The 25,662-nt window shown below is 39.2% G+C and overlaps 1 protein-coding gene across 1 annotated transcript in view; it reads left to right on the top strand.

Moving 5' to 3' along the window:
* The window catches only part of DNAH5 (dynein axonemal heavy chain 5), a 262,592-nt gene that overhangs the window by 121,210 nt on the left and 115,720 nt on the right, over positions 1-25,662 (top strand). Inside the window, exons 36-47 of the mRNA XM_033178810.1 lie at positions 1,469-1,647; positions 2,038-2,225; positions 2,552-2,746; positions 8,530-8,664; positions 9,496-9,603; positions 12,374-12,527; positions 15,284-15,430; positions 18,153-18,394; positions 21,179-21,355; positions 22,761-22,962; positions 23,842-23,984; positions 24,971-25,105. Coding sequence (XP_033034701.1) covers positions 1,469-1,647; positions 2,038-2,225; positions 2,552-2,746; positions 8,530-8,664; positions 9,496-9,603; positions 12,374-12,527; positions 15,284-15,430; positions 18,153-18,394; positions 21,179-21,355; positions 22,761-22,962; positions 23,842-23,984; positions 24,971-25,105 — 2,005 coding nt within the window. The remainder of the gene's footprint in view (positions 1-1,468; positions 1,648-2,037; positions 2,226-2,551; positions 2,747-8,529; positions 8,665-9,495; positions 9,604-12,373; positions 12,528-15,283; positions 15,431-18,152; positions 18,395-21,178; positions 21,356-22,760; positions 22,963-23,841; positions 23,985-24,970; positions 25,106-25,662) is intronic.

Genomic DNA, 25,662 nt, shown 5'->3' with positions numbered 1-25,662 from the left:
AGAGTTGATGGAGATGGATTCCCTTTTTATGTGTTTGGTATTTTATTTACTCTTTTTTTTCAGGTTTTAATTTTTAAGTTCGGGGTGCACGTGCAGGTTTGTTACACAGGTAAACTTGTGTCATGGGGGTTTGTTGTATAGTTAATTTCATCGCCCAGGTATCAAGCCTAGTGCCCATTAGTTATTTTTCTTTCCCGGATAGCGTGGGCTTGTCTCAGAGCTGGCAAGTGAGAGGACTTGGCTTGTCTCAGTTCTCCTGCCGCAGTCCTGAGAAAAGTCACTCAGTCTCTGTGAGCCTTTTTCCTCCTCTCTGTACAATGGGGGAAAGGAACAGGAGCTTCCTTCCAGAGTTCTCTGGGGGTGAAACAAGATGATGTATATGGAACACACTGTGGTGTCTATTGTTGTTACAGACTCTGCTCTGGAAGGGATGGCAAAAATGCAACAAGAGAAATAAGACCTTGGGTTAAAAGGCAGAATCAAAGTGAGAGCAGGCATTCTCCTGATTTCATGCCTGGGTCTTCTCCTCTGTATCCAGGCTGTGCATACATTAAGGGCTGAGTCGTTTACTTGCCTTTATAGCACTCGTTTCCAATAACATTGAGAACCTGGAACCACCCCCAGCTGGTGCACTCGGTGTTCATTTCCACTGCTCAAGCTGGATAGTCACTTCATTTCCTTGGAAGTCTTTTTCAAGTCCAGATGAATGCTTTATAGTTTGGCCATAAGAAAACACTACATGGCACCACTTTATAATTTGTCTCCTTTGGTAACACCAGGTGGTGCTGGCAAACAAGTAATTCATCTGCAAGCTATCAGGTGAAAAATTTTCGTTTGCAGGCATTCTTGTATTCTCTCACCAAATCTTTTATTTGTTAATCTCATATAGTAAGATGCAATTGAAAGCATGTGCAAGTTTAGTAATTACTCACAGAAATAGATTCAAGATGTGATTATTTAGCAATGTGTGTTTTAAATCCCAACTACATCAAATGGCCAACTCTTAGATTCAAAGGGGATTAATCTATTTAAAAGGATCCTGATCTGTGTCACAGAAATATATATATTTATATATACATATTTATATATATACATATTTTTTAGATGGGGATAGATCTCTGCAAAAGTGTTGCCAAATACATTTTGGAAATGCAATGTATTATTTTTATACCTGGAGATTCTCTCTGTATATTATGATAAGAAAGCCTGAAAAATTCATCAGTAAAGAAACCTGTTTAACCTTTTAAGGAGTTTTTAAACTTAGTTGATCATAGACTACCCCCTCCTTTTCCTCAACATGTGTTAACATTGGTAAGGATAAGTGTTTTAGGATGTTGTATTCCAAATGTTAGGTAGGGACAATGGCCTTCTGGTTTTTAATTTTGTGTGCATTTCACGTCACTGTGATGTCTCAGAAGTATTTCCAGGTGCCTGGGGGCTGGTTCTAGTGATGTTTCTACCCATGCAGATGTTACATCACGCTGGCTCAAGCTCTGGGAATGAGCATGGGAGGAGCCCCTGCTGGACCTGCAGGCACAGGCAAAACAGAAACCACTAAAGACATGGGACGATGCCTAGGGAAATACGTCGTGGTTTTCAATTGTTCAGACCAGATGGATTTCCGAGGACTTGGACGGATTTTTAAAGGTATGGGTTATATTTTTTAATTTGGTGAGAAATTTCAGCCAAGATGGAATATTTTGCTAAAATTTGTTTTCAACAATTGGCCACATTTTAGAATCATTTTCAACTTTGTAAAATTTTTTGGAAAATCTTCAATCCTGCCAGGTTGGGTGGACCAAATGTTACTATCTCCTGCCTTTTTTTGATGTTCCTTTATCACTGCAGCTTGGGTGTTTACAGGTAAAGTGCCAAATTGTGAGCTGCTTTGGGTCACTTGATGCATAGATCTATTTGTTCCACTTTTCTTTTGAATGAACTTACATCTGGCTCATTTTGGCAGCTACATAATATCCTTTTTCTTGGTTTTCCAAAATTATATACTAATTGGATTTTTCATTTAATTTCCTTTCTAAGGACTGGCACAGTCTGGATCCTGGGGTTGTTTTGACGAATTTAACCGTATTGATCTACCAGTTCTCTCGGTTGCAGCCCAGCAAATTTCCATTATTCTGACATGTAAAAAGGAGCACAAAAAGTCTTTTATTTTTACTGATGGAGATAATGTGACTATGAACCCTGAATTTGGGCTTTTCTTAACCATGGTAAGGAGTGGCTAGAAAAGCTACTGAATTTCAGCCTTCTTATCACAATTTTCATGCCTCTCCCTGGTCATATGTCATCTATTTATCTATTTTCCTGAGTGGAAATTGGGATTGTAACTTTACCTCCTGTTGAAAACCCTTTGGTGTTAAGCAATGATCATATGAATAACTCATGATTTGGCCTGTCCAGGTAAAAGGAGAGTGAGATATGTAAATGAGTTCCCTGATTGTCATTCCAGACTTGTGTGTACATAGTGAATCTTTTAATATCTTGCTGACTTGTGCTTGATTGCATCATTCATCCTTGGACTTTATTTTCTGTTTAGAATCCTGGCTATGCCGGACGGCAGGAACTCCCTGAAAACTTGAAGATTAGTTTCCGCTCTGTGGCCATGATGGTGCCTGACCGTCAGATTATCATAAGGGTGAAGTTGGCTAGTTGTGGCTTCATTGACAATGTTGTTTTGGCCAGGAAGTTTTTCATACTCTACAAACTGTGTGAGGAGCAGCTTTCTAAGCAGGTGTGTCATCTTGGAGGTCTTATGCACTTAGGCATGTGTCATTTTTCTATTCAGCAGAATGTTCTCATTTTGAGAAATATTAGACTAGGCTTGTTGACAAAGGATTTTATTGATGCTAAGTAGAAAGGTATATTACTACAAAAAAATTTTATATGCATAGTTTTATTAAGAAGTACATTTAAATAAATTAATATTTACAGCATAGAAATGAAGTGAATATTATGTGCACTGGTTTAAGAGCCAAAGATTTATGGATATTAACATTGGCTGTTTATACCACTTATAGATTCATTGTCATGTGTGTTATGTGTTTTCATTATTTGTAGGAACCTCTCAATGATTTATTCTTCCTAATTCTAAGCTCACTTGAGTATTTGACCAAGGTTTGGTAACTGTCTTGTTTATATGTTGCAACCTTCTTGCTAGTTTCCTCGACTGTTTAGGGTTGCAGGTTCAGGCATCATGAGATTTCATAGTTAAAAGTCATGGAATTAAACATATACTTCTGCATTAGTTATCTATTGCTGCATAACAGTCATCTAACAATCATACCACAAACTTTGTGTCTTGTAACAATGTACATTTATTACTACATGGTGTCTGGGGGTCAGGAGTTAGCTGAAATGAGTCCTGTGGTTTGTGTCTAACAAGGCTACAATCAAGGCATTGGCTGGGTCTGTGGTTTCATCTGATGCTCGAATGGGGACAATCTACTTCTGAGCTCACTTCGGTTGTTAGTGGAATTCTGTTAGTTGAGGGTGTAAGACTGAGGGCTTTGATTTCTTGCTGGCTATTTTCTGGAGGCCATCTTTAGTTCCTACAGGCAGTGCATAGTTCCTTGCTATATGGGTTTCCCCAACATGACCACTTACTTTCTCAAAGTCAGCAAGGAAAGTGTTTTCAGCAAAACGAGTGCTACAGTCTAATCTAACGTGACCACATAATCACACACACATAATCATGTACAACCTGTTGTCTCTGCTGTATTCTATTAGTTAGAAGAAGAAAATCACAGGTCCTGCTTACTCTCAAGGTGATATCATATAAGGATATGACCACCAGGAGGTGGGCATCATGCCACAATTTTTTAGTACATATCAGTGAAAATTACTAAAAATATATGCTAAATAATGACACAGTGCAGTAAACATAAGACTATAATATGAATAACACTTCCTAACATATATAACCTTTGTTCTATCTTATCACTTAGGCTTCCATTTCAAAGTTCTTTGAATCTTTAATACTTTTTATACCCACAGGTCCAACCTAATTACATTCCTACTCAAAAGTTCTTTTCCTGTGAGTGTTCAGACACACACAGATTCTTCTGGCTCTGGCCATTGAGCCTTTCTGGTTAGTCTGACCCTAACATTTTGTCTCCAGCATTCTTGATTTCTTCTGCTTATTGGAGCCCTTACTTACTCATTCTTATTGTATTAGTCTATTCTCATGCTGCCAATAAAGACATACCTGAGACTGGGTAATTTATAAAGGGAAGAAGTTTAATTGAATCTCACTTCAGTATGGCTGGGAAGGCCTCATGAAACTTACAATCATGGTGGAAGGGGAAGCAAACACATCCTCTTCACATGGTGGCAGGAAGGAGAAGTGCTGAGCGAAGAGGGGGAAAAGCCCCTTATAAAACCATCAGATCTCATGAGAACTCACTATAATGAGAGCAGCATGAGGGTAACCGTGCCCATGATTAAATTACCTTCCACTGAGATCCTCCAGTGACATGTAGGGATTATGGGAACTACAGTTCAGGATGAGATTTAGGTGGAAACACAGCTAAATCATATCATTCTGCCCCTGGCCCCTTCAAGATTTCATGTCCTTACAATTCACAATACAGTCATGCCCTTCCAACAGTCTCCAAAAGTCTTAATTCATTCCAGCATTAACTCAAAAGTCTAAATCCAAAGTCTCATCTGAGACACGGCAAGTCCCTTCTACCTACGAGCCTATAAAATCAAAAGCAAGTTAGTTAATTCCTAGATACAAGGGGGGTACAGGCATTTGGTAAAAAATACACCTGTTCCAAATGGGAGAAATTGGCCAAAACAAAGAGGCTACAAGCCCCAACACAAGTCCAAAATCCAATAAGGCAGTAATTAAACCTTAAGTTTCCAAAATGATCTGCTTTGACTCCATATCTCACATCCAGGTCATACTGATGCAAGAGGTGGGCTCCTAAAGCCTTGAGCAGCTCCACCTCTGTGGCTTTGCAGGGTACAGCCCCGCTCCTGGCTGCTTTCATGGCCTGATATTGAGTGTCTGTGGCTTTTCTAGGTGCACAGTACAAGCTGTCAGTGGAGCTACCATTCTGGCATCTGGAGGATGGTGGCCATTTTCTTACAGCTCCACTAGGCAGTATCCCAGTGGGGACTCTGTGTGGGGACTCCAATCCCATGTTTCCCTTCTGCACTGCTCTAGCAGAGGTTCTCAGTGAGGGCTCCACCCCTGCAGGAAACTTCTGCCTGGACATTCTGGTGTTTCCATACATCCTCTGAAATCTAGGCAGAGGTTCCCAAACCTCAGTTTTTGTATTCTGCACACCTGCAGGCCCAGCACCACATGGAAGCTGCCAAAGCTTGGGGCTTGCACCCTCTCAAACAATGGCCTGAGCTATATGCTGGCTTCTTTTAGCCTCAGCTGGAGTGGCTGGGATGCAGTGCACCAAGTCCCATGCCTACACACTGCAGGGGGACCCTGGACCTGGCCCAGGAAACCATTTTTCCTCTTAGACCTCTGGGCCTGTGATGGGAAGGGGCTGCCATGAAAGTCTCTAACATGCTCTGGAGAAATTTTCTCCATTGTCTTGGTGTTTAACATACAAGTCCTCATTACTTACGCAAATTTATGCAGCTGGCTTAATTTCTTCTCCAGAAAATGGGGTTTTCTTTTCCACTGAATCATCAGGCACACATTTTCAAAACTTTTATGCTCTGCTTCCTCTTGAAAGCTTTGACATTTAGAAATTTCTTCCACCAGATACCCTAAATCATTTCTCTCAAGTTCAAAGTTTCACAGATCTCTGGGGCAGGGGCAAAATGCCACCAGTCTCTTTGTATAGTAACAGTGACCTTTACTCCTGTTCCCAACAGGTTCCCCATCTTTATCTGAGACCACCTCACCCGGAAATCATTGTCCATATAACTCTCAGTGTTTTGCTCAAAGCCGTTCAACAAGTCTCTAGGAAGTTGAAAACATTTTCATATCTTCTTGTCTTCTGAGCCTTCCAAGTCTCTAGGAAGTTCCAAACTTTCCTACATTTTACTGTCTTCTTCTGAGCCATCCAAACTGTTCCAACCTCTGCCTGTTACCCAGTTCCAAAGTTACTTCCACATTTTCAGGTATCTTTATGGTAGCACCCCACTCTATGTGGCACCAATTTACTAGTCTGTTCTCCTTTTGCTAATAAAGACATACCTGAGACTAGGTAGTTTATAAAGGAAAGAGTTTTAATTGAATCAAACTTCAGCATGGCTGGGAAGGCCTCAGGAAGCTTACAATTATGGCAGACGGGGAAGCAAATATGTTCATGTGGCATCAGGAAGAAGTGCTGAGCAAAGAGGGGGAAAAGCCCCTTATAAAACCACCAGATCTTGTGAGAACTCACTTATTATTATGAGAACAGCATGATTCAATTACCTCCACCTGGTTTCTCCCACGACACATGGGGATTATAGGGACTGCAATTCCAGATGAGATTTGGGTGAGGACACAGTCAAACCATATCACTTACCTTTCAAATAAATATTTTTTCCATGCTGTTTCTTGAATGGAAAAACTTCCCACATCACTGGCTCCTGCTCTTATCTTCACTACCACTTCACTACTTCCCTCACTCCTACCACCTGTGCTCACAGTCATTGTGAAATGTAATAAATCAATGTGTGCAAAATAGTTGGACCCATATTGATCTCTTGGTGATCGTTCTGTGACTTTGCCTTCATGCCCACAGATTTAACTGAGTCCAACTCTGGTAGGAAGTTTCTCATGATTAATTTTACTCACCAACACTTTTAAGTCATTGTTACTTTTATACAATTTTATTCATATTTCTATTTTATTATCTTTATTAGAATTTAAATTCCCTGAAGGTGGGAACTCAATTTGAATATTTTTATGTGCTCCATCTTCCAAATGACTAGTATTAAGTGAGGCATACTGCTCCCAATTACCTCAGCAGATAACTGTAGTTTTTTCCTATACACCTTTTTTACTGTGGTAAAAGCATATAAAATTAAATTTACTATCTTAACCATTTTAAGTGTACAGTTCAATAGTGTTAAGTATATTCACAATGTTGTGAAATAGATCTCTGTAAATTTTTCATCTTGAAAAACTGAAACTCTGTGCCCACTAAAGAGCAACTTCTCTTTTTCTCCTCTCTTACTTAGCCCCTGGTAACCATCATTCTACTTTCTGTTTCTATGAATTTGACTATTGCCAATAGTTCATATAAATGAAATCATATAATATTTGATTTCTTGTGACTGGCATATTTTACTTAGCATAATGTCTTCAAGGTTCATTCATGTTTTAGCATGTGACCAGGATGTCCTTTCTTTTTATGGCTAAATAATATTCTGTTATATGTATATACCACATTTTGTTTATCCATTAATCTGTCAATGGACATTTGGGTTGCTTCCACCTCTTGGCTATCATGAATGGTGCTGCTGTGAACATGGATATGCTGGTATCTCTTTGAGACCGTGCTTGCATTTATTTATTTATTTATTTATTTATTTATTTATTTATTTGCGAGACAGAGTCTTGCTCTGCTGCCCAGGCTGGAGTGCAGGTGCAATCTCGGCTCACTGCAACCTCTGCTTCCTGGGTTTAAGTGATTCTCATGCCTCAGCCTCCTGAGTAGCTGGGATCACAGACGCACACCACCACACTTGGTTAATTTTTGTAATGTTTTGGTAGAGATGAGGTTTCATCATCTTGGCCAGGCTGATCTCGAACTCGTGGCCTTAAGCGATCTGCCCCACTTGGTCTCCCAATATGCTGGGATTATGGGTGTGAGCCACTGTGCCTGGCCCATTCTTTCAATTCTTTTGGCTATATACCCAGAATTGGTAGTGCTGGATCATATCGTTCTGTTTTTAACTTTTTGAGGAACCACCTTACTGTTTTCCACAATGATTGGATAATTAAATTTTGATTATTCACTTTATATATGGAAATTTGACATAATTGAGTTTTTATAAATATATAGTAAGGGAATGACAAAGCTGAGAGCTTGACTTTCTAATTTGTCCTTATCCTTCCTCCTCCAGGTAATCCTGAAGCACAGCTGCTTTTTTTCTCCCCAATTCTCCTGTCTTCTTACTTACCATGAAAAAGGCACATATATCTCTATGTATATGACAGTCATGAGTGCAGTCCCAGTTTAATTCTGGTTCTGAATTTTAACTTTAGAGAGATGAGCAAATTTCCTTATGTATGATTGATTAAGAATAAACTCAAAGGGATGTCTGTACTCCAAGAAGAAATTTATTCCTTTTTCCCTGTCAAGCTATAGCAGCTAGTTCTGATCTAAGGGCCTAAGCTAATGATGGCACATGGGAGGACTCTTTGGGAAATTCCCTATTTGCTCAAAAAGTACATCTATATAGAAATCTTTTACCCCATTGTGTGTATGCATTTTCTGAAGGAAAACCAGCATTTATTCATTATTGTGAATATAATTTCTGTCAGATTCATGTGGCTTCTGCAAGTATTTTCATGTTGAAAATAAGCCCAGTGTATCTCACATTCTCTAGGTTCATTATGACTTTGGCCTGCGTAACATTCTGTCAGTTCTTCGGACCTTGGGAGCAGCAAAAAGAGCCAATCCAATGGATACGGAGTCTACGATTGTCATGCGTGTACTGCGGGACATGAATCTTTCTAAACTGGTAACACTCACAGATGGAAATGTTCCACCTACTTGAATATCAGTTCAACTAACTGCCCATGTATGAGACTTCAAAATATTTATTTAAAAAGCTCATTTAAAATGCCTAATTGTCAGATAAAGTGCTGGAGAACATCACTTTAAATTATACTTTTTAGACATTTTTTTGGGGTAATGACTCCTATCCACTCTGAAATGTGCCTATTCCAGTCGAATTGAAATGGATTAAAATAAAATACACATGTTAAGATGCCAAATACCTTGAATCATTTTTGTGTTTTAGAACTAAAATCTCACGTTTGGAGTCTGGTAGAGCCTGGTAGGAAATGATGTGTAAATTCTACAAGTGTGTGATAGTTTCACACTACTATTTCACAATAGAGACTGATAATCAATGCCCACTATCCGTGGATCTATGTAAAGGGTGACAAAATAATAGATTTTTATTTTAAATTGAAAGTATACACCAAATTCCAATTCACAAACCTGCTATTAATTTCTAATTTAAAAATTCTTTTAAGTTTAAATTAGAAATTGTGGACTATATGGTATTCCCCAAAACTAACTATTTTATGGAAAGATTGTCACATAGACAGTATTGTCTTTCCTTCCATTTCTTTCCTTTCTCCCTGTTCTCTTCCTCTTTAATTTTTTTTTTTAATTTATGGGAAAGATGAGGAAAATGTTACCTAACTTCAATAAAGGTGATATGTTATTTGTTAGTGGTTACATTGCAATAACCTGGACTGTGTTGGGCATTTCCAGTTTATCTGCATGTTGCTATGTTTGTGCCAGAATAATTGATCTGATTTCCCATTCTTTTCTTTTTTAGATTGATGAGGATGAACCCTTGTTTTTGAGTTTGATTGAAGATCTCTTTCCAAATATTCTTCTGGACAAGGCAGGCTACCCTGAACTGGAAGCAGCAATCAGTAGACAGGTAATATGCTTCACAGGGCATCGAGGGCTGGTGTCTGTTTCATCTGAATTTAATGGGAATAAAGTGGGGCTGCTGTGGCTCCAACCTGTGCACTCTGAGCAGCAAAAGTAACAACAGTGAGGCTAACACTGCTGTTTTAAGGGAGGCCAATGCACACCACGGGTCAAACTCCCCCTGCCCTGGGTCTCCTACCATTGCACAGCCACGTGTCAGCTAGTGATGTGTGAGTAGCCCTGTTATTGGTGGAAACCATTCCAGATTCAGAAATGAAATGTGATTGGTCAGCAGGGTGTGGATGGGGCTCATCAGGCTGCCTCTCTGGAGCTCGGCTTAGCTTGGCTCTGCCCTGGCGTTGGCTGTGTTGCCTGATTGTTGGATTCCTGCCTCTGCATGTTATTTGCAGTGATCTCATGTGGCTTCTCTTTCCTCAGTACTTGTGGCTTCTTGCTCAGACTCTGGCAGTGGGATGTGGTGGGTAGGGTGGGGGAACCCACCACACTATGTATATCAGGTTGTGTCTGGACTTCCCATGGTACTTGGTGCAGTTTCAACTTTTTATAGTCTTCCTGGGAGTGGAAATTAATTATGTAAACCTTATGCCTCAATTTCTTTTTCTATGAAGAAGAGTTTGAAAAAAATGTTTTATAGAAGTGGTGATTAGCTCATATTTATAATTGCACTTCAATTCTCTGAAAATATTTGTAATAAAAATCAAATGTGGCCAGGTGTGGTGGCTCATGCCTGTAATCCCTGCACGCTGGGAGGCCAAGGTGGATGGATCACTTGAGCCCAGGAGTTTGAGACCAGTCTGGGCAACATGGTGAAACCCTGTCTCTACCAAAAATCCAAAAAATTAGTCGGGCATGGTGGCATGTGCCTATAGGCCCATCTACTCTGGATGCTGAGGTGGGAGGATCACTTGAGCCTGGGAGGCCGAGCTGCAGTGGGTATTGATGGCACCACTGCACTCCAGCCTGAGTGACAGAGGGAGACTCTGTCTCAAAAACAAACAAAACAAAACAAAACAAGGAAATCAAATGTAACAGTACTTAGTGTATCTTTTGCTTTGAAAATGTGGTATATAAATGTCTAAATTTCCTGATCAGGCAAGAGTGATAATTTGTCTGCAAGTGGTTTCTTCATTTTTTGGCTAAACTAATTTTAACACTAGCTAAAAGCTAAGTATTGGGCCGGATGTGGTGGCTCGTGCCAATAGTCCCAGTGCTTTGATAGGCCAATGTTGGGGGATTACTTGAAGCCAGCCTGAGCAACATAGTGAGATCTCGTCTCTACAAATAAATTAAAAAATTAGTCTGATGCAGTGGTGCATGCCTGTAGTCCCAACTACTCACGCAACTGAGGCAGGAGGATCACCTGAGCCTGGGACTTTGAGGCTGCAGTGAGCTGTGATCGCGCCACTGCACTCCAACATGGGTGACAGAATGAGACTCTATCTCTAAAAAAAATCTAAAAACATAAAAAAGCTAAGCATTAAGTAATTAATATGATGACTTACGTTAGTAATTTGCAGCATATAAAAATTTGAAGAGCAAATCATAGCATAAAGTGATACACGATTATTATAAACAAGTATTTAAGTAAAATTGAAATCATTGTGTACTGTGAGTTCAAGCATAGCATGATGGTTAAGTGCATGGACTGTGGATTTGAACTTCTTGGTCTTAAACATACATTCCATAGTTTCACAAGCTTAATTATCTTGGGCAAATTGCTTAGTCACTCTGCTTCAATTTCCTTATCTGTAAAATGAAGATGTTAATAGTATCCCTTCCATCATGTTATTATAAAGATTTCCATCATGTTATTATAAAGATTGATCTTAGAAGAATATTTGGCACAGAGTAACTTCCATACATGCATTGATAGATAGAAACTCTGCAGTGGACATATAAAGACAGCTTGAAATTTATATGGAATTTTAATCAACGTAGTATGCTATCCATTTTTCTAGTTAGAAGTATCACCTTTTAAATTAAACATTTAAAATACATTTTGCCATTTGAGTCTTTATTTTTAAGTTGCTCCTCAGATATTCATTCAATAGAATATTTATATAAATGTTTTCAATTCCCAAAGATAAATGCGGATATTTCTTATTAGTTTGGGATAACATCTTCACTACATTCAGCCAGATATTTGTCTATGTAAATAAGTATTTTTCATGCAATGTATTTTTTATGGTAAAAATACAGCATAAAATTTACATTTTATTCCTTTTTAAGAAGAATTAACATTGTTGAGCAAGTATTACCACCACCATCCATCTTCAGAACCTTTTTTATCATCCCAGATTGAAACTGTGTACTCATTAAAAAGTAAATCCTCCTCCTTCCTCCCCATGTCTGTGTGTGGTGTGTGTGTGTGTGTTTTTGTAGCACAATGGTAAATTGAGATTGTCATTGATGTGTTTCTTTTTTTTTTTTTGAGAGGGAGTCTTGCTCTGTTGCCCAGGCTGGAGTGCAGTGGTGTGATCTTGGCTCACTGCAACCTCCGCCTCCTGGGTTCAAGCAATTCTTCTGCCTCAGCCTCCTGAGTAGCTGGGATTCCAGGCTCACGCCACCATGCCAGGCTAATTTTTGTATTTTTTTAGTCGAGATGGGGTTTCGCCATGTTGGCCTGGCTGGTCTTGAACTCTTGACCTTGTGATCTGCCCGCCTCGGCCTCCCAAAGTGCTGGGATTACAGCCGTGAGCCACCGCGCCCGGCTGTCATTGTTGTGTTTCAGTGTGGGGATTCTCTTATGTTTTCAGGTTGAAGAAGCCGGTTTAATCAACCATCCTCCTTGGAAACTGAAGGTCATCCAGCTATTCGAAACGCAGAGGGTGCGGCATGGGATGATGACCCTGGGGCCCAGTGGGGCTGGGAAGACCACCTGCATCCACACGTTGATGAGAGCCATGACAGGTACGGAGCATCCAAGGTCAGTGCCTGGGGTGGCCCATTTAAATAGTGGTGACACATTTGAATGCCCACGAGGTATGCAAAGGCAGATACAATAATATATTTTTATAGGAGGAAATACTGCTTTATTAATTATTGGGAACATTTTAGAGATAACATATTACATTAATGGACCAGAGAGGAAAAAAACCCCATTTTTAGATGACGTTATGCACTGCACTGTATGTTTTACGTATGTTATGTAATTTGACTTTCACAATGATCTTGAGAGGTGGTTATTATTATCCCTATTTTGTATGAAAATCAAGGCTCAAATTCAGAAACGCCCAAGGTCACGAAGATGGCAAGTGTTGGGACTCAGAGTTAAGGTCAGGGCGTGCTTTAAAAAAGCCCAATTTTCCCAACATACCATGCCATTTCCCAGTAAACACAAAATACAACACACTGTCTCCCAATAAGTAGAAAATAATTCCAAACCCACCTCTTATGTTCTTATGTTCTATGTGCCGAAGTCATCCCAATCCCAATCATAAATTACCTTCCCATTTGGAATCAGATTTGTTTTAGTGAAGTTAAATAAATGCATTTCATTTCCAGATGTCCCTAAGCCTTACATCTAAAGTCATCTAAGGATAATGGACATTACCATGTTCATGATTATTCTTGTATTCTCTAGTTCCGATCAGACACTGATGACTCTTTTTCTAAAAGCATTGGCATCCCGTAGACATCCCAAAATGTCACAGAGCCTTGGCTGTTGGAATGCAAAATACATAGCAGTGCATTGAGATTCCAGGAGCTGCCTGAAAGCCCACCCAGCAAAGAGGTACCTGGGTGGGCTTTCAGGCAGTTCCTGGAACCTCAGTGCACTGCTACTGATGCAACACTGGTACATTGTTGGGATGATGACCCTGGGGCCCAGTGGGGCTGGGAAGACCACCTGCATCCACACGTTGATGAGAGCCATGACAGGTACGGAGCATCCAAGGTCAGTGCCTGGGGTATTTACTGTGGGCCCCTGTATTTACTGTGGGCCCCTGTACGTGTTGGATTTGGTCTTTGTTTCCTCAGTTATTGAAGGAAGTGAATTCTGTCTCTCAGGACTCTACCAGGCAGTCCTCAGACTGAGATACAGTGTGTTCTCAGCTAACACCTACCCCTACCAAAACTGACCACTCCAACCTACAGTACTTATCACATGGTCTTTCATGTATGCTATTAAGATTCTGTTTTGGGATTTTTATGTTTTTAAATGATTGTGTTCTTTCTCTCAAATTTTTCTCAGTAATATTTTTGTTGCAGTTACGAAGCTGCCTTTTGTTAACAATAAACTATAAATGCACATGATACAATGACTTGAACAAAATGAGCACTAAATATTCAACAATATAGATACATTATGTATGGTATGTCTAAATTATGTAATCTGTATGGCATCACTGATTCTGGAGAAGTTCCTTGTAAAGATGAATTAATCATTGGACTATTTGCTGTTTAACTTGGTTTCGGTTTTAGTAGTAGAGGAAACATTCATCTTACTTAAGGAACACATCGTTTCTAACTGAAAACGTTAATACTCCAAAAAAGTGAGAAGATAATTGAACTTCTGCTGAAGAAGTGCAAGGCCGATGCTTATTATTTGTTCCCTGATTTAGCATATATCTCATCATGTGTCTTTAACATTCCTTAATTTGAAGATCTGTCGGGTTCTGTATTAGAAGCAGGACATAAACATAGAGATAATTATAACTCAATGGGGAATTGCTATAAGGAAGGTTTGGACAAGTATCCTGTGAGTAGAGGCCAAAGAGATCAGAAAATCCTCTAAGGAATTATAGAAAGGCATACAGAGCAGGTGCTACTTCATCCGAGGCTTGAGGGTTGAGTACCAGATTGATAAAAAATGTTTCCAGCAGAAAAAAGAGCCTGTGCCAGTAGGAGGGATTGGAGAGAAAATGATATCCCCAAGGAGGTGTTTCGGCACTTCCACCACACCCGGCTCATTTTTGTATTTTTAGTAGAGACGAGGTTTCACCATGTTGGCTAGGCTGGTCTTGAACTCCCGACCTTGAGATCTGCCTGCCTCGGCCCCCTGAAGTGCTGGGATTACAGGCGTGAGCCACTGTACCCAGCCCATTTTTGTAATTTTATACTTGAAACCTTATTATTCACTCTTCTGCTCGTTAACCACAGTCCCTTATGCACAGAATGCCGGCCGTTGAAGAGTCAGCTTAGGGTTTGAAAGATTTGGATACATTTCTTCTTGAAAACATTTCCTGGCCACAAAAGAAAGTCCTTGATTCAAGCAAATTTCATTTAACTTATCGTTTTCAAGGTGAGCAAGAAAACATATCACAAATCAAAGCTGATAATCGAGAGAATGACGCATCTTCTAGGTGGTATTTCAGGCACAAGATTTAATCTAGTGTAGCTTAAACCAAGGATTTTTTTCTGAGCCATGAAATTTAGAGAGCTTCCAGATTATATTAGTACCTTCATAAATTCCAGCATGGTATCCTTTTTCGCCCCTAAACAATATGCAATTTTCTCTAAAGAAGATTAAAAAGTGCTTTAGTCAATAGGATATAATGAAGCTAATTATGGTAACTTAGAATGCAGTAAGACATATTTTCAATGTAGTTCTGCAGTTTTCATATTTTGAGCACCTGCTGACAGTACACCACAAATTAGTGCAATGTTTCTTAATGATGGTTCACTTCCGCTCTGAGATGTCTAACATTTGGATTTACTTGGTATAGATTGTGGAAAACCACACCGGGAAATGAGGATGAATCCCAAAGCGATTACTGCCCCACAGATGTTTGGTCGGCTGGACGTTGCCACAAATGACTGGACTGATGGGATATTTTCTACGCTTTGGAGGAAAACATTAAGAGCAAAGAAAGGTAGAAGATAAATTACAAGGATTATTTTAGATATATACTTCTAGATAAAATCCTTGGAGGCTATACAGAATTGGTAGAACAACTGTATTCACCGTATAATGTCTTAGCCAAGACTAAGAAGTCATAAATCAGTATGATATTTGTGAATGTTGAAATAATGGAATTATTGATTACAGTATTTAAAATGCTCCCTTTTTTGTAATAATATTTTCTTAAAAAAAAGTCCATATCCCTGTGATGTCTTAGAATAAAATAGATGGAAAAAGCTGTTAAGGAAAATTGATAGTATTGAATAAAGTGATTTTACCATAACTATTTTCACTGAATATTTTACCAGTGTTACTCTCATTTAGGTACAACCTATTTTTAAAGAATTGATTTCTCTATAAAATCACAGGGAAAATGGGTTATTTGAGAGAGAAAATTGTGTATAGCAAAAATGAAGTCTACATTGAACTAATAAATTATTCTGTGTAGATGGACATTGGTGTTCAGTTGTTTAAACAAACTCATTAAGGGCTAGCGGTTCAGTCTGAATAGTCCCTCACTTATGGACTTTGTCAATTGAACCCAATGTTCTCAGAATATAAACTAGGAGGGAAGAGGTGATATCAGCTGTCTTCTCATTTGATTTCCTCACTCCTGAGTGAGTAGGCAAAAGGCACAGTGAATACAACTGCAGAGAGAAAGAAGCAGGGGAAGGAGGAGATATTTGGGCTTCCTGGGTTTACCCTTTGGGCAACAGTGTCCTTCTGAAAAATGTTTAAAGTTGTACCATTGAAGTTCTCATTTAAGGAATGTAGCTGATAATGCTAATATTAATTGTCCAAAGATCAGTGAAAATGCTTCATTTAAAAAATGTGCTCATATTAGAAATTGTTTTTGTTCTACTGGAAATAAATCAAATTTTATTTCTGATTTGTTCCAGTAATCCATTGTAAACACAGACCCAGTGACCAAATGTGACTTAAAAGAACAAGAGCTCAGAGGTTTTTTTTTTTTTCCTCCTTCTTTCCACATTAAAAAAAGGCAACATATGCTTTTTCTTTCAAAGTGACTCTGGTGATTAGATCACCATTTTATTTTACTTGAATTGCTAGTTGAATAAACTTGATTAGGATGTTCAAAGCACTTTATTTGAAATAGACAATTCCACAGTTGTTGCATAACAAAGAAAATTTAGAAACATGAGACAGATAGTGGTGGTGGTGAGTAAGAGAAGGTAGTAGTTGAGAAAGTAAGAGGAATGCTACTGTTAAATCAAAAACCTAAATTTACAATGACATTCTTGCTGAGCATTCTGCCGATGTTTGTCATTTCTCTACCTGCAAGCATCTCCTCGTGTGACTGCTGTCAGGTTTTGTGCCCAGCGCTCCTCTGGAATGGCGGTATCAAAGACACCCGTGACCTCCAGCTTGTCGAATACAAATTGCCAGTTCTCAGTCTGGTACTGCCCTCAGTAGCATTTGGCACAGCCGATCGCCTGCCTTCTTGAAACCCTTCCTTCCCTGGGTTGCGGGGATTCCTCATCCTGCTAGCTCTTTTTCCACTTCTGCTTCCTTGAGAAGTCTGGAAGAAACGGGAACAAACACAGGAGACCGTGCCAGAAGCGTAAGGGTTACAGAGCCTCTGTCTTCAGCCCTCTTTTCTCTCCACACTTATCAAGAAGAAACTTACCCAGGCCCATAGCTTTAAATCCCATCTCTAAACTGGTGGCGTTCACATTTTAATCTCCAGCCCTGACCTCTCTCCTGAATTCCCAACTCGACAACTTATGAGGATCTCTACTGGACGCCTTAGACTTAGGTGCAAACCAGAATGGGTTCCATAGCTCTGTCTTTCCCACTGCCCTCATATACCTCTCCCCCTCCTCCTCTTTTTGCCATTCGGGTTCTGCTTCTTATTGTTCCTGGAACGTGATCACCTTAGTTTGGGATGCTAGAGACTGGGTGGCTTATAAATAATAGACATTCACTTCTCATAGTTCCAGAGGCTGGAAGTAAGTCTGAGATCAGGGAGCCAGCATGGTCAGGTTCTGGCGAAGGCTTTCTTCATGGTTGCAGTCTGCTGATTTCTTGCTGTACCCCATGTTGCAGAAGGGCAAGGGGGTTCTCTGAGGTCTCTTTTTAAGGACACTAATCTCGTTCATGAGGATATTTTGGGGGAACACAAACATTCAGTCCATTGTATTACACTAAGCCTGTACCTGCTTCAGGGGCTTAGCACTTTCTGTTCTTGCTGTCTGGAATATTCTACCTCTAGATCTTTACATCACTTCATTCTCTTCCTGGAATATCTTATTGACTACCTTATCTAAAACATACCCCATGCCCTCATTCTACTTAATTTTTCGTGTGTTAAACTTTTCTTTATTTGGTTGCTTGTCATCTCTACTCCTTAGAATGTAAGCTCTGCAAAAGCAGGATATTGTCTCACTTATCACAATATCCCCAGCCCCTAGAACAGTGACATGTGCAAGGTGCTCAATGAATATTTGTCCAATAAACAAATGACTTTTTGATGTAATTATGGGCCTTGACTGCTATATAAAGATCTTTGAAGATCCTTTGTGATAAAGGTAATCATTTAGACAAAACTGTATTTAAAAATTTAATGAAAATTACATCGAATATAGTACTTCTTCAAACTCTTTTAAACTTATGTGTACATGCACTGCATGTGTGTATGTATTTTTTTTTCTCCCTTTGGTGGGGTATTCTAGGGGAACATATCTGGATAATTCTTGATGGTCCAGTAGATGCCATCTGGATTGAAAATCTGAATTCTGTTTTGGATGATAACAAAACTCTAACCCTTGCCAATGGTGATCGGATTCCCATGGCTCCAAACTGCAAGATCGTTTTCGAGCCTCATAACATTGACAATGCTTCTCCTGCCACCGTCTCAAGAAATGGAATGGTTTTCATGAGCTCTTCTATCCTTGATTGGAGTCCTATTCTTGAGGTATAATTGAATCCTTCTTTTGTATAATTAAAAAGGAAAACAGACCCGTTAGCATTCTTTTTGTGTGTGTGCCAATTTTTCTGCAGATGGCAGTGTAATTGCATTTTTATGCTAAAGTTTATGGAAGATACCTTGAATGCACTGGGACATTCAAATGCTGATTGCTCCTAACATGTTTCTTCATTACTCTTGTAATCACTTTTGAACTGGGATTTCCAACCTCTGGGTTGTAGAGTAATTGCCAGGCCTGTATGAACCAACAGTCTTGCCAAACTGTGTCTGAGGATGGAATAAGTAAAATTTAATTTGATCACTTTGGGGATGCATGATATTTTTGAAAGGTACACACTCACATAAAGTTTAGGAGGACCATCTTAGAACATTAACTTGAAGTCAGTTTGTTAAAATTGCATAAAAGGAATTTTTATGAGATTCATTAGTTATAACATTAGTTCTAAATTTGAACTTGGCAATAATATTTCAGATAACATCTCAGCAATTCATAATCAGGTATATTATTTTATTACCAGCAATATGCCCTAGAATATATTGATCAGAATTATATTATAAATAATGCCTTGCAAACTTAGATATTTTGCTATATAAATATTATAATGTAAAGCAGAATGTTTATTAGATCAGCCACATGAAAAATCTTGTTTTACATAGTTGGTTGTATTATTTTCATCACCTAAGTTTTCTGAAGATGATTTTGATTGAAAACATTTGAATTCCTAATTTAAATAAAGTAGATGTTTATTTTACATTATATCATTACATCTTAAAACTTTTATTTCTATATGGTTATATCCTAACTTTTTACTAATGTCTTTCCATAATTTACTCAACTCTGTTGCAAAAGGCTTTAGATTTGGTATGAAGCTGTGAAGAAGGGAATCATACAGCAAAATGATGTTGACATATAGTTGAATGTGTCACTAAAAATAGTTGTAAAGGTTTCAGATTTCACAATTAACTTATCCATCCATTAAGGAGAAGAAAAGCAGAGGGTTGCAGCCCTGTCTTTGCAAAAGTAATCACTAATGACAATGCTTTAAAATATGGATGATTGAGTTACACTTCAATCTTACCAAATTAGAATCTCTGGGAGGAAACTCAGGATTGTTCTCTCTTTTTTTTTTTTTTCTTTTAAGTGCCACAACATTTTTTCCCCCACATAGCCAGGCTTGGAAACCACAGTTACAGCAAAGTACAAGTGAAAATGTATATATGTGATTTTTCCGAAATACTTCAATTTCAAAAAGATTTTTGAAAAATGCTTTTATACAACTAGCTAAGGAATACTAGCTAATGCATGAGTTTGATATTTATAAAATAAGCTTTTGCTATAGTCTGTCCATATTGAGACTGAATAAGACCTTTTTGTTAATGCTACACCCACCTCATAATATCCTATATGTTTTAAATAATGCATTTTATTTTTGGGGAATTGTTAGGAAGAGCAAGACTCATGAAGAATCAGATTGGAAATGTTTAGAACAGGAAAGCCAGCTCTGAGAGTTATTAGAGGGCAGAGCAATTGAAAAGTTGTGTTGCTGGCAATCTGTCAGCTTCAGGGAGCCACGCTGGTTACCTGCTCTGGTGAATGTCGTCTTTCGGTTCCATCAACTCAAAAGGGCTGTGTTATGTTTTTGTCGAGGTAGAATCATGGTAAATTCATGAACTAATGAATAATTCAGAATCAACATTTCATTGCTTCTGTTCAGAGTCTCTAATTGTTTCTTGAAATATTGAGGTGAAGAATGAGCTGATCTCTTGACCTTAAGAGAACTTGCCTCATCGTAAGGAAACAGTGTGTGTTAAGTGGTATTTTGTTCTGAATGAGGTGCAGTTTCTTAATACTAGGTTTCCCAAATGACTAAATTCTCCATTTTCATGAGTATCCTTGATATTTTTCTACATCGTTTATTAATTAAATTAGAAGAAATAAAAAGAAACAACTAATCGTGGTAAATCTTTGTTTTCCATTAAAAAAATCTGGGGGCTAGGCACAGTGGCTCATGCCTGTAATACCAGCACTTTGGGAGGCCAACGCAGGCAGATTGCTTGAGGCAAGGAGTTTGAGACTAGCCTGGGCAATATGGCAAAACCCTGTCTCGACAAAAATTACAAAAATTAGCTGAGTGTAGTGGCATGCACCTGTGATCCCAGCTACTTGGAGGGCTGAGGCTAGAGGATCACCTGAGCCTGGGAGGCGGCGGTTGTAGTGAACCGAGATCATGCCACTGTACTCCAGCCTGAGTGATAGAGTAAGAGCCTGTCTCAAAAAAAGAAAAAAAAATCTGGGTATGGATTTCCTTTGTTCATCTTTTATTCTTTACTTCCCCCCCCGAGTTATTTCCATAGATGTGCCTTCTCATTTTCTCCCAGCATATTTTAATCAAGAATTGAAGACTATTTCTTCACCTGTGAGCATATGCATAGTATAGTAGCTGAACATGTGGGCCCAGGCTTTCTGGGTCTGACTTCTGCCCTTGCCACTTGCTTGCGGTGGGCTCCTGAGCAGGCTACCTACACTTCCTGGGCCTCTGGTGCCTCATGTGTAAAAGGAGGATAATAACAGTTCTTACCTTGTAGGGTTGTTTTGAAGATTAAATGAATTAATACGCGGAGGAGTTTGTAACAAAGCCTGGAACATCGTGTGTGGTATAATCATTAAATATTATCGTTACTAACAGATACTTTTAAAATTTTTGTCCCCAAATGACCATTTTCCTAGTGTGCTAGTAAGTTTCATGAATACACTTATCTGTGAACTGACAGGGTTTTCTTAAGAAACGCTCGCCTCAAGAAGCAGAAATTCTTCGTCAGCTGTACACTGAGTCATTCCCAGACTTGTATCGCTTCTGTGTCCAGAACTTAGAATACAAGATGGAGGTGCTGGAGGCCTTTGTCATCACACAGAGCATTAACATGCTCCAAGGCCTGATCCCTCTCAAGGTAAATTGCTCAACTTTCTAGAGAAATTCTCTCATCAACTTAGCCATGCTGTGCAGAGAGTACTATATTTTCTCTTTTATTAATGTAGCCATGCTGTGCAGAGAGTACTATATTTGAAACTAGATTTGGTTAGAGCTCTTGGGGAGGGGGAATATTTCAAACATGGATCCCACATATTTTGGTATTTTTTCATATCCCTTGAACAAAAAATAAAGCTAACCATGGATTTGGAATTTAGTTGCAGGTTAACAAACTCATGCAACAGGTATCCCAAAATTATGATTGTGTGTGTTGTAATTTTTTATTTTTGTGGGTACATAGTAGGTATGTATATTTATGGGTTGCATGAGATGTTTTGATACCGGTATGCAATGTGTAATAACCACATCAAGGTGAATGTGGTATCTGTCACCTCATTCTTCATTTTCTTTGTGTTATGAACATTATAATTGTACTCCCTCAGTTACTCTAAAGTGCACAACGAATTTTTGTTGACTGCAGTGAAGTCACTCTGTATTTTTGTACCCATTAATCATCCCCACTGCCTCCCCACTCCCTACTCCCCTTTCCTAGCCTCTGGTAACCATCCTTCTACTCTATCTCCATGACTTCAATTGTTTTAATTTTTTAGCTTCCACAGATACTTGAGAATATACCAAGTTTGTCTTTCTGTGCCTGGCTTATTTCACTTAACATGATAACCTCCAGTTCCATTCATATTGTTCAAATGACAGGCTCTCATTCTTTTTTTATGGCTGAATAGTACTGCCTTGTGTATATGTAGCACTTTTCTTTATCCATTCATCTGTTGATGGACACTTAGGTTGTCTCCAACTTGGCTGTGGTGAACAGTGCTGTGATAAACTCTGTTTTTTAAAAAATTTATTTTTATTTTATCATTATTATTTATTTATTTATTTTTAGAGACGGAGTCTCGCTCTGTCGCCCAGGCTGGAGTGTAGTCGCGCGATCTGGGCTCACTGCAAGCTCCGCCTTCCGGGTTCACGCCATTCTCCTGCCTCAGCCTCCCTAGTAGCTGGGACTACAGGTGCCTGCCACCACGCCCGGCTAGTTCTTTTGTATTTTTTAGTAGAGATGGGATTTCACCGGGTTAGCCAGGATGGTCTCGATCTCCTGACCTCGTGATCCGCCCGCCTCGGCCTCCCAAAGTGCTGGGATTACAGGCGTGAGTCACCCCGCCCGGCCAACCCTGTTATTTTTAAAGGCAACTTGGTGTTTCCAGAGATCAGTTCTTCATTTGTTCTCCAGTTTTATTCATCCTTTCCCTTGTTCTTGGAGGAAAACTAGTGTCTTGTTTCTATATTTACTGTTTTCATTGAAACCCTAGAGCAATGTTTGGGTTTGAGAATCGAGTAATTAAAAAAAAAGTGTCTTTCCTTCTCAGGAGCAAGGCGGGGAGGTGAGCCGGGCGCACCTGGGGCGGCTGTTCGTGTTCGCGCTGCTGTGGAGCGCGGGGGCGGCGCTGGAGCTGGACGGCAGGCGCCGCCTGGAGCTCTGGCTGCGCGCGCGGCCGGCGGGGACGCTGGAGCTGCCGCCGCCAGCGGGCCCCGGGGACACCGCCTTCGACTACTACGTGGCGCCCGACGGTGAGGACACCTGCCCGTCCAGACGGAACCCATGGGGCTGTTCTTCCCTACATGGCCAATATTTACACAGTATATATATATTTTTCTAAATGAGATGTATCATTCTTGGCTGTAAGATATGAAAATGTTCGTGTGTGAAGAAAGTGACAGTGGTTTCCGTTTAAAAAATCTGTTTTTCAAATGCACGTTTTCCTCCTGTTAAATATATTGTGCACTAAACTTTCAATGAAAGTGGTTAAAATGGTTAAAAAACCAAATCAGATCCATTTCTGTCGTTCATTCAGTAGAATCAGCAATTTATATAAAAGTTACAAAGTTTAAAGTATATTTTTGCCAAATACGTGGGTATATAGAAACCCACAGCTGTATATCTTTATCTCTGTATGGATATATATTTTAAGGTTATTGGTGTGTGTATAAATATATAAAGTACATTTATACAAAAAATGAGGTACATATATATGGGTATATAATAATGTATTAAATATTTAATATTCATATGCATAGGCCTAGGATCTTTTGCCTAATGAAAAGAGTGTGAGATTAGACATTCGAAAGTGATTAATGATTTTTGATACATGCTGCTCTCACTGTGTTCTGTATTTTTATACATACTTCATGCTATTGAAAACTAATATATTTTTTTAAAAATTCCGAAATACTTCCTAGTATTTCCTAGGTTTACACCTTGAAATTGTTCCTTGGGACGTTTTGACTCAGCTAACACATACTTGTGTACTTAGATCGCTAATTTTAATGATCTTTATTTTATGGGGAGAATTTGGAAGGTGACCTCATAAGATTTCAAGGATGTCTGCTCATTACAGTTCGGAGTTGAATTATTACTATGGAGACGGAAATGTCTTCTGTTCATCTCAGGTACATGGACGCACTGGAACACACGTACCCAAGAATACCTGTATCCATCTGATACCACCCCAGAGTATGGCTCTATTCTGGTGCCAAATGTTGACAATGTGAGGACTGACTTTCTAATTCAAACCATGGCTAAACAGGGCAAGGTATGACTTTTAATTTTTATGAACAGTAGCATATTTTAAAGGAAGACATGAAGCATCCTGCATTTGTTATAAAATGTTTTATGTTGCAGTTTTGAATCAATGAAAATGTTACCTTATCTACTATTCTTTTATTATTCCCCACTAAAATATGAGTTGAATAGTTCTAATTCATAAGTAAGTAATTATTTCTTATGTATGAGTTGACAGTAAATTTTGACTTGCTTTTCCCCATAGGATTCGTTCTGCTTTGATCACTGAGCTAGTTTGCTAGGGCTGCTATAACAAAATACCACAGCCTAGGTGGCCTAAACAACAGCAGTTTCTTTTCTCTCTATTCTGGAAGCTGAAAGTCCAGGATGAATGTGTTGGCAGGCTTGCATTCTTCAGAGGTCTCTCTCCTTGGCTTGTAGATGTCTGCCTTCTCACTGTGTCTTCTCATGGTGTTTCTTTGTATATACAAATTTACTTTTTTTTTTTTTGAGATGGAGTCTCTGTCACCCAGGCTAGAGTGCAATGGTGTAATCTCGGCTCACTGCTACCTCTGCCTCTTGGGTTGAAGTGATTCTCCTGCCTCAGCCTCCCGAGTAGCTGGGATTATAGGTGCCCACCACCATACCTGGCTAATTTGTGTGTTTTTAGTACAGACGGGATTTCACCATGTTGGCCAGGCTGGTCTCGAACTTCTGACCTCAGATGATCTGCCTGCCTCAGCCTCCCAAAGTGCTGGGATTACAGGTGTGAGCCACCATGCCTGGCCACAAATTTCCTCTTCTTATAAGGACACCAGTTAGAGTGGGCTAGGGCTCGTTCCAACAGCTTTATTTTACCGTAGTCACCTCTTTAAAGACCTTATTTCCAAATAGAATCACATTTTAAGGTACTAGGGGTTGAGGATTCAGCATATGAATTTTGGGGGGACAAATTCAGCCCATCACACTCATTTATTTCATTTCTTGTTTTTTCTTTTTCAATTCCCACTATTTTAGGCTGTACTATTAATTGGTGAACAAGGAACAGCCAAAACAGTCATAATTAAAGGATTTATGTCCAAATATGATCCTGAATGTCACATGATCAAGAGTCTGAATTTTTCCTCTGCAACCACCCCACTGATGTTCCAGGTACTGGCTCTTTGGTATGGCTCAGTAAGCCCAAGTTTGTGATAAACTTTGGAGGCTCAAATCTCTACTATTCTGCTTAATCTAAATTTCATCTGAACTTTCATAGCCATGATAAATCACCCACTTATGTTTTTCATTCTTTCAGTTATTCAACTGCAATAGTTTCCCTAGTTAGATTATAACATCTTAAATTATGGAAGCATTAAAAGGTTATATAAGGTGCTATAGGCCTCAATGCGGTTTAAAATATCTATGTAGAAAACATTGTGAACATGCAAAATCCAAAACTGAAAGAAAATCATTTATTCCCCACCTACTTCCTGTCCCTAGAGTCTGTTTGTCTAAAGGCATTCCTAATACTCTTTGAGGCTAGGCACTTTGCCATCATCCTTAATGCATCCATTTGCTCAGGTCTCAAAGGCTGTTACAGTACCAAAAGAAATGCATTTCACATCTGTTTCCTTATCTTCATGCTCCTTGTTTACCTCTAGGTAATCCACTTCTGCATGATTGCATACCAGGGTATTGGCGTGGAAGAATCCCCAGCTATGATTGGT

This window comes from Trachypithecus francoisi, unplaced genomic scaffold (assembly GCF_009764315.1).
Source record: "Trachypithecus francoisi isolate TF-2019V2 unplaced genomic scaffold, Tfra_2.0 Lachesis_group2, whole genome shotgun sequence".
Classification (NCBI taxonomy): Eukaryota; Metazoa; Chordata; class Mammalia; order Primates; family Cercopithecidae; genus Trachypithecus; species Trachypithecus francoisi.
This window is presented reverse-complemented; position numbering and strand designations above follow the sequence as displayed.